This window comes from Oncorhynchus clarkii, chromosome 14, assembly GCF_045791955.1.
Source record: "Oncorhynchus clarkii lewisi isolate Uvic-CL-2024 chromosome 14, UVic_Ocla_1.0, whole genome shotgun sequence".
NCBI lineage: Eukaryota > Metazoa > Chordata > Actinopteri > Salmoniformes > Salmonidae > Oncorhynchus > Oncorhynchus clarkii.
Window position 1 is genome coordinate 40455517 of NC_092160.1, and position 9879 is coordinate 40465395.

At 48.1% G+C, this 9879-nt stretch overlaps 1 protein-coding gene across 1 annotated transcript in view; it reads left to right on the forward strand.

Annotated features, from left to right (window-relative positions):
- Positions 1-9214, forward strand: part of LOC139366599 (transcriptional regulator ATRX-like) — a 96536-nt gene extending 87322 nt beyond the window's left edge. The window contains 5 exon segments of the mRNA XM_071104282.1: positions 1125-1274; positions 3149-3268; positions 3584-3679; positions 4315-4443; positions 6566-9214. Coding sequence (XP_070960383.1) covers positions 1125-1274; positions 3149-3268; positions 3584-3679; positions 4315-4443; positions 6566-6796 — 726 coding nt within the window. The 3' untranslated portion in view covers positions 6797-9214.
- Positions 9215-9879: the final 665 nt, after the last annotated feature.

Here is a 9879-nt window from a genome sequence, read left to right on the forward strand (position 1 = left end):
TAACTGTAGTAGTGATGAATAAATACACGATATACATCATAACTATTCACTGGAAACTATTGGCCAGTGTTCCACTTTGCCATGATGTGTGGTTGAGGTCCCTGGTGATCTTCTAGGCCTTCCTGCAAGACCTGGTGGTGTAGATGTCCTGGAGGGCAGGCAATGTGCACTCAATGGTGCGTTCAGCTGCACGTATCACCCTCTGAAGAGCCCCACGGTCCGCGCAGGATGCTCTCGATGGTGCTCCTGTAGAACACTGTGATGCAGCCCGACAGGATTCTCTCGATGGTGCTCCTGTAGAACACTGTGATGCAGCCCGACAGGATTCTCTCGATGGTGCTCCTGTAGAACACTGTGATGCAGCCCGACAGGATGCTCTCGATGGTGCTCCTGTAGAACATCGAGGGCCCATCGTGGACAGACCAATTTCTTCAGCACCCTGAGGTTGAATAGTTGCTGTCGTGCCTTCACTTCGGTGTTGGTGTGGTTACACTATTTCAGCTTTTCCGAGATGTGTACGCTGAGGAATGTGAAGTTGACCATCTCCACGGAGGCCCCGTTGATGAGGAATGGCGCCTGGTTCCTCCTGAAGTCCACAATCTGCTCCTTTGTTTAGCTAACGTTCAGGGAGAGGTTGTTTACCCAGCACCACGCCTTCAGAGTACCTACCTCCTCTCTGTAGGCCATCTTGTCGCTGTTGCTAATCAGGCCTATTTAGAGTAAAAAATACTGACCCCCCCCCCCCCCCCGTTTCTCTCTCTCCTCCCCCTGTCCCTCAATCCCCCCCCCCCATCTCTGTCTCCTCCCTCCTCCAGCTGCCTGGTGTTCCACTCTGTAGTAGAACACTCAAACCAGCTGTTGGACTTTGTCATCTCTGATCAGATTAACAGAATGAATTTTTTATTCTCCACTTTTAGGGTTTTGATTAGTTAAAAAAGAACTGGTGCTGTCGGTTGTGGTTTCATGGTGTGTGTCCGAGCTGACTGCTCCATCTCTCATGTAGGACCACTTCAATAAGGGACAGATTGTGGGCTATCATGAACTTGACTCCCTGACCTTAACCTAACCTTAACCTGACCTTAACCTGACCTTAACCTAACCGTGCTGTAACTTCTCTCCTGTAGGACCCCTTCCTAGCTGAGCTGCTCCACAGCAATAAGGAGCAGATTGTGGGCTATCATGAACATGACTCCCTGCTGGATCACAAGGAAGAGGAGGCTCTCAGTGAGGAGGATCGCAAAGCAGCCTGGGCCGAGTACGAGGCGGAGAAGAAGGTACAGTCAGTCAGTCAGACAGACTCTGAAAAGCTTCTACCCCCAAGCCATGAAACTGCTAAACAGTTAGTCCGGGTAGAGATTTGGTTAACTATGTAACTGTCTGCATTGGCCCCCCAACTTGGCCGTGTAGAGCCCATTTTAGAGACCCCCACCTTAGCCGTGTAGAGCCCATTTTAGAGGCCCCCACCGTGGCCGTGTAGAGCCCATTTTAGAGGCTGCCATCTTGAATTGTTTAACATTTAAGGCAATTTCCTGCAATTCTACAAATGGAGCTGAGAGAATGTTGCCCTTTTAAAGTGAATTTATTTTGCTCAAACACAAAATCAAAACTGCTAAATTATTTGTTTTTGGAATTTAAATTCTCCCTGACAGTCTAGCTTTTATTTTGGTGATTGTTAGTTCTCAAACATGATCTCATTGTATATACAGTTGAAGTCAGAAGTTTACATACACCTCAGCCAAATACATTAAACTCAGTTTTTCACAATTCCTGGCATTTAATCCTAGTAAAGATTCCCTGTCTTTGTTCAGTTAGGATCACCACTTTATTTTAAGAATGTGAAATGTCAGAATAATAGTAGAGTGATTTATTTCAGCTTTTATTTCTTTCATCACATTCCAGTCAGAAGTTTACATACACTCAATTAGTATTTGGTAGCATTGCCTTTAACTTGTTTAACTTGGGTCAAACATTTCGGGTAGCCTTCCACAAGATTCCCACAATAAGTTGGGTGAATTTTGGCCCATTCCTCCTGACAGAGTTGGTGTAACTGTGTCATGTTTGTAGGCCTCCTTGCTCACACACGCTTTTCAGTTCTTCCCACAAATTGTCTATGTGATTGAGGTCAGGGCTTTGTGATGGCCACTCCAATACCAGGACTTTGTTGCCCTTAAGCCATTTTGCCACAACTTTGGAAGTATGCTTGGGGTCATTGTCCATTTGGAAGACCCATTTGCGACTAAACTTTAACTTCCTGACTGATGTCTTGAGATGTTGCTTCAATATATCCACATAATTTTCAGGCCTCATGATGCCATCTATTTTGTGAATTGCACCAGACCCTCCTGCTGCAAAGCACCCCCACAACATGATGTTGCCACCCCCGTGCTTCACAGTTGGGATGGTGTTCTTCGGCTTGGAAGCTTCCCCCTTTTTCCTCCAAAAATAATGATGGTCATTATGGCCAAACAGTTCTATTTTTGTTTCATTAGACCATAGGACATTTCTCCAAAAAGTACGATCTTTGTCCCCCATAGTCTTTTTTTTAATGGCGGGTTTGGAGCAGTGGCTTCATCTTTGCTGAGCGGCCTTTCAGGTTATGTCGATACAGGACCAATTGTGCAAGTTCTCCCACTTAAAAAGATGAGAGAGGCCTGTAATTTTCATCATAGGTACACTTCAACTATGACAGACAAAACGAGAAAAAACATCCAGAAAATCACATTGTAGGATTTTTAATGAATTTATTTGTCTCTATAACCCTCTCTGTCTCTATAACCCTCTCTGTCTCTATAACCCTCTCTGTCTCTATAACCCTCTCTGTCTCTATAACCCTCTCTGTCTCTATAACCCTCTCTGTCCCAGGGTCTGTCTCTGTCCCAAGGTCTGTCTCTGTGTGTCTCTATAACCCTCTCTCTCTGTCCCAGGGTCTGTCTCTGTGTGTCTCTATAACCCTCTCTGTCTCTGTCCCAGGGTCTGTCTCTGTCTGTCTCTATAACCCTCTCTGTCCCAGGGTCTGTCTCTGTCTGTCTCTATAACCCTCTCTGTCTCTGTCCCAGGGTCTGTCTCTGCGTGTCTCTATAACCCTCTGTCTCTATAACCCTCTCTGTCCCAGGGTCTGTCTCTATAACCCTCTCTGTCTCTGTCCCAGGGTCTGTCTCTGCGTGTCAACCATGGAGCGTACGGAGGACAGATGGACATGGGAGGAGCTAACAGCTACTTCCCCTTCAACGTTGCCGCACTGGCCTCTATGTCCAACCCTCAGCTGGAGGTACCGGTCACACACACTGCCTGTCACACACACACACACATACTGCCCTGTCACACACACGCACACACATACTGCCCTGTCACAGACGCACTCGCCCAGCCCCGTGTCCTGCATTTCAGACCCTGCTGCGAATTGACCAAATGATATGTTACTCACACACACCGGTTGGTGGCCCTCCCATGACCCAGTACGTTAAGTTGGGGTTCTAGATTTAACCCAGTACTCTAAGTAGGGGGTTCTAGATTTAACCCAGTACTCTAAGTAGAGGTTCTAGATTTATTTTTTAACTTTTGCATCTTTTTTCTACGATTGTAGGAGTTGATCAACCAGGGCCGTCAGAAGGTGATGGAGGCCACCAACGCTCTCAAGTTCCTCCCCAGAGAATCTCTAGAGGACACCATCGGGAGAGTGGTGAGTGGAGGGGTGGAGGGACAACCTAATATAATGTAACTAGATAATCTCTAGAAGACACCATCAGGAGGGGTGGAGGGACAACCTAATATAATGTAACTAGATAATCTCTAGAAGACACCATCAGGAGGGGTGGAGGGACAACCTAATATAATGTAACTAGATAATCTCTAGAAGACACCATCAGGAGGGGTGGAGGGACAACCTAATATAATGTAACTAGATCATCTCTAGGAGACACCATCAGGAGGGGTGGAGGGACAACCTAATATAATGTAACTAGATCAGCTCTAGGAGACACCATCAGGAGGGGTGGAGGGACAACCTAATATAATCTAACTAGATAATCTCTAGAAGACACCATCAGGAGGGGTGGAGGGACAACCTAATATAATCTCTAGAAGACACCATCAGGAGGGGTGGAGGGACACCCTAATATAATGTAACTAGATCATCTCTAGAAGACCCCATCTGGAGGGGGAGGGATGGACTGAATGGGTGCTGGAGTCCTTCTCACCATCACTGAAGTTGTCTATCCTCCTAAGAACCTGTGTTGAAGACTTGAGGTGTGAGGAAGTTTTGGTTATATGGTCTGTCAGAACAGTGTGTGACCAGTCTCCTCCTCTCCCCCCCAGTGGAAGGAGAACCCAGCACTAACGGAGTCCCAGGTCCAGGCCATGGCTCTGGGGAGACAGGCCAGTGTAGAGATGGAACTCAAACGAAGAGAAGCTGTCTACAGAGACGTCCTCAATAAGCAACAGACTGTAAGATCACAACCTCTAGCCTGACACGACCTAACACAACATGATACAAGCTAGCACGACCTAGCAGGACCTAACACGACATGATACAAGCTAGCACGACACGACCTAGCAGGACCTAACGCGACATGATACAAGCTAGCACGACCTAGCAGGACCTAACACGACATGATACAAGCTAGCAGGACCTAACCTAGCACAACATGATACAAGCTAGCATGACATGATACAAGCTAGCATGACCCGACCTAGCACAACATGATACAAGCTAGCATGACATGATACAAGCTAGCATGACCCGACCTAGCACGACATGATACAAGCTAGCACGACCTAGCAGGACCTAACACGACATGATACAAGCTAGCAGGACCTAACACAACATGATACAAGCTAGCATGACCCAACCTAGCACAACATGATACAAGCTAGCATGCATGACATGATACAAGCTAGCATGACCCGACCTAGCACGACATGATACAAGCTTGCACGACATGACCTAGCACGACATGATACAAGCTAGCACGACACGACCTAGCACGACATGATACAACCTAGCACAACATGATACAAGCTAGCACGACCTAGCAGGACCTAACACGACATGATACAAGCTAGCATGACACAACCTAGCACGACATGATACAAGCTAGCATGACATGATACAAGCTAGCACGACCTAGCACGACATGATACAAGCTTGCACGACATGACCTAGCACGACATGATACAAGCTAGCATGACATGATACAAGCTAGCACGACCTAACACGACATGATACAAGCTAGCATGACCCGACCTAGCACAACATGATACAAGCTTGCACGACACGACCTAGCACGACATGATACAAGCTAGCACGACACGACCTAGCACGACATGATACAAGCTAGCACGACCTAACATGACACAAGCTAGCACGACCTAGCATGACATAATACAAGCTAGCACGACACGACCTAGCACAACATGATACAAGCTAGCACGACACAACCTAGCACGACATGATACAAGCTAGCACATGATACAAGCTAGCACGACCTAGCACAACCTAACATGACATGATACAACCTAGCACGACCTAACATGACATGATACAAGCTAGCACAACCTAGCACGACACGATACAAGCTAGCACGACACGACCTAGCACGACATGATACAAGCTAGCACGACCTAACATGACACAAGCTAGCACGACCTAGCATGACATAATACAAGCTTGCACGACCTTACATGACACAAGCTAGCACGACCTAGCATGACATAATACAACCTAGCACAACCTAACATGACATGATACAAGCTAGCACAACCTAGCACGACCTAGCACGACACGATACAAGCTAGCACGACACGACCTAGCACGACATGATACAAGCTAGCACGACCTAACATGACACAAGCTAGCACGACATGATACAAGCTAGCACATGATACAAGCTAGCACGACCTAGCACAACCTAACATGACATGATACAAGCTAGCACGACCTAACATGACACAAGCTAGCACGACCTAGCATGACATAATACAAGCTAGCACGACCTAGCATGACATAATACAAGCTAGCACGACACGACCTAACACATGATACAAGCTAGCACAACACAACCTAGCCCGACATCCGCTAGCACATCCTAACACGATATGATACAAGCTAGCACGACAAGACCTGACACGACACCACTACCTTAAACGTTTCCTTTCCACCTGCTATCTAAACCTCTCCTGCTTCTCTTTCTAGTGTTCAGGCTGATGACCACCTAGTCTCTCTAACCTCCATCTGTCTCTCTCTGATGGAACCTGAGAAGTCCTAACCTCTCTCCCCATCTGTCTCTCTCTGATGGAACCTGAGAAGTCCTAACCTCTCCCTCCATCTGTCTCTCTCTGATGGAACCTGAGAAGTCCTAACTTCTCTCCCCATCTGTCTCTCTCTGATGGAACCTGAGAAGTCCTAACCTCTTCTTCCATCTCTCTGATGGAACCTGAGAAGTCCTAACCTCTCTCTCCATCTGTCTCTCTCTGATGGAACCTGATGGAACCTGAGAAGTCCTAACCTCTCCCTGAGAAGTCCTAACCTCTCTCTCCATCTCTCTCTCTGATGGCCTCCCCTCCACAGCTAATGATGTACGTTCAGAAGGTGATCACCAACAGGAAGGTGAGAGAGCAGCAGATGGCCATGGCCAACCAGGCCCAGCTGATGAGCCAGATGAACGGCATGCTGGGAGCTGGAGGGATGAGCCAGATGGAACTCTTGGGGTTGTACCAACAGCTGGGGGCGCTACAGGGTCATCCCACCCACCCCTCCATGGGCGGCAAGAACCCCGGCCCCTCCAAGGGCAACCTGTAAGGGGAGGGGGACCCAGGGCTTGCTCCACATAGTCCCCTATCTATTCTCTACATAGTGCACTATCCACTTCATATTGGCTCTGATCAAAAGTAGTGCACTATTTAGGCAATAGGGTATCATTTGGGACTCAGACCCACTCACTGCCCCCTCACTGTCTCACTCAGTAGGTTGCTCCTTAATGCTGCTCCGTCTCCTATGTAGTGCACTAGATGGAGCCCAGATCCCTAGGGTTTTGGTTAGAAGTAGTGCACTATGTAGGGGATAGGGGTGGGATCTGGGACGTTGCCCGCTGTCTTACAACCCTCCTTCACTGGGGAGGTGAGATGACACAGAGAGAAGGGTCTCGGAGCCCCTCACCACTCCCTCCAGCTCTCCCGTCTCCTGAAGCAGGGAATGACATGACTTGTATAGGGACTATATGAAGGCGTTTTAGAAATGTCATTTGAAATTCTGTATATACCGCCTTAATGTTATTCAACTTCTCTTCTGTCTGCAGTTTTCATGTATTTAAAATAACGTAAGGAAAGGGAAATGTTTTTGTCCCAATGCTTTTAAGCATTACGTTATTCTTTCCCCTGAAAGAAGGGGTTGTTTAATGAACTGATTATTCTGTAAGTTGTGTTTTGATACAGTTTTAATGAATGCCTGTCTATCTAAAGAACCCCCAGAGGGAGACCATAGTGCTGACAGGACTGTTTTAGGATATTAAACATCTAGATTATTAGATCCCCTGTAGAACCCTCCCTCCACCTAGACAGACAGGCAGACAGACACACGCAGACCAAGACACACGCAGGCAGACAGACCAAGACACACGCAGGCAGACAGACAGACCGACCAAGACACACGCACGCAGACAGACACGCAGACAGACCAAGACACATGCACGCAGACAGATCAAGACACACGCAGGCAGACAGACCAAGACACACGCAGGCAGACAGACCAAGACACACGCAGGCAGACAGACAGACCGACCAAGACACACGCACGCAGACAGACACGCAGACAGACCAAGACACATGCACGCAGACAGATCAAGACACACGCAGGCAGACAGACGACAGACCAAGACACACGCATGCAGACAGACACGCAGACAGACCAAGACACACGCAGGCAGACAGACAGACCAAGACACATGCAGACAGACAGACAGACAGACCAAGACACACGCAGACACACAGACAGACCAAGACACACGCAGGCACACAGACAGACCAAGACACACGCAGGCAGACAGACAGACCAAGACACACGCAGGCAGACAGACAGACCAAGACACACACAGACAGACCAAGACACACGCAGACAGACCAAGACACACGCAGACAGACCAAGACACACGCAGGCAGACAGACAAGACACACGCAGACAGACCAAGACACACGCAGACAGACAGACAGACAGACAGACAGACCAAGACACACGCAGACAGACAGACCAAGACACACGCAGACAGACAGACCAAGACACACGCAGACAGACAGACCAAGACACACGCAGGCAGACAGACCAAGACACAGGCAGGCATCCAGGCAGGCATCCAGAAAGACACGCACGCAGGCAGAAAGACAGACACGCACGCAGGCAGAAAGACGGACACGTACGCAGGCAGAAAGACGGACACGCAGGCAGAAAGACAGACACGCACGCAGGCAGAAAGACGGACACACAGGCAGAAAGACAGACACGCAGGCAGAAAGACAGACACGCAGGCAGGCAGAAAGACAGACACGCAGGCAGGCAGAAAGACAGACACGCAGGCAGGCAGGCAGAAAGACAGACACGCAGGCAGAAAGACAGACACGCAGGCAGAAAGATGTGCTGGTGTTGTAAAACTCTTTGGGAGATTCTGATGCATAGCCATGACAAAACAAAATGAGGGCATTAATTCCATTTCCTAAAGTTTTGTGTAAATTCAATTTGAGAATGATTTTTCTAGCTTGTAGCCCTTAATATTTCCACTATTTGTCTCATGGTTATTATAATGGTAATATGGAATGCTCTCGTGACGTTTTAAACAAACTGTCCCCCTCCCTCGCCCCTCACTCACTTCCCCGGGACTCTCTCTCTTTGTAAAGCTCATGCTCTTGTTGTCAAGTTGTTGCCTAGCGTAGCTCCATATCCCAGGGTGCTGTTCATCCTTCTCTTTCTGTTCCACTTGTTGCATCCTAATCCAACCCTGGTACAGGACGGGGTGGACAGGTCGACAGGAGGCAGGGTTCCTCCGTTTGCACAATAACGTGTATTTCTGAAATGTCGCCTGTCGCCCTCCCAAGAATGTCCTTCTCATGTTTAGCAAATACACCAACTAGGTTTTTTGTTGCCATTCATTGATTGATCTGAACTGCTACTATCTTGATAAGTATTTAATATAACATTTAATAAAGTGACCAAAAGGGTGACCACCTTTAAGTTTTTGTGGAGTTTCTTTCACTGACTACACCCCAGGGAATACTGACTACACCCCAGGGAATACTGACTACACCACGGGGAATACTGACTACACCACAGGGAATACTGACTACACCACAGGGAATACTGACTACACCACAGGGAATACTGACTACACCACAGGGAATACTGACTACACCACGGGGAATACTGACTACACCACAGGGAATACTGACTACACCACAGGGAATACTGACTACACCACAGGGAATACTGACTACACCACGGGGAATACTGACTACACCACAGGGAATACTGACTACACCACAGGGAATACTGACTACACCACAGGGAATACTGACTACACCACAGGGCAAACTGACTACACCACAGGGCAAACTGACTACACCACAGGGAATACTGACTACACCACAGGGAATACTGACTACACCACAGGGAATACTGACTACACCACAGGGCAAACTGACTACACCACGGGGAATACTGACTACACCACAGGGAATACTGACTACACCACAGGGAATACTGACTACACCACGGGGAATACTGACTACACCACAGGGAATACTGACTACACCACGGGGAATACTGACTACACCACGGGGAATACTGACTACACCACAGGGAATACTGACTACACCACGGGGAATACTGACTACACCACA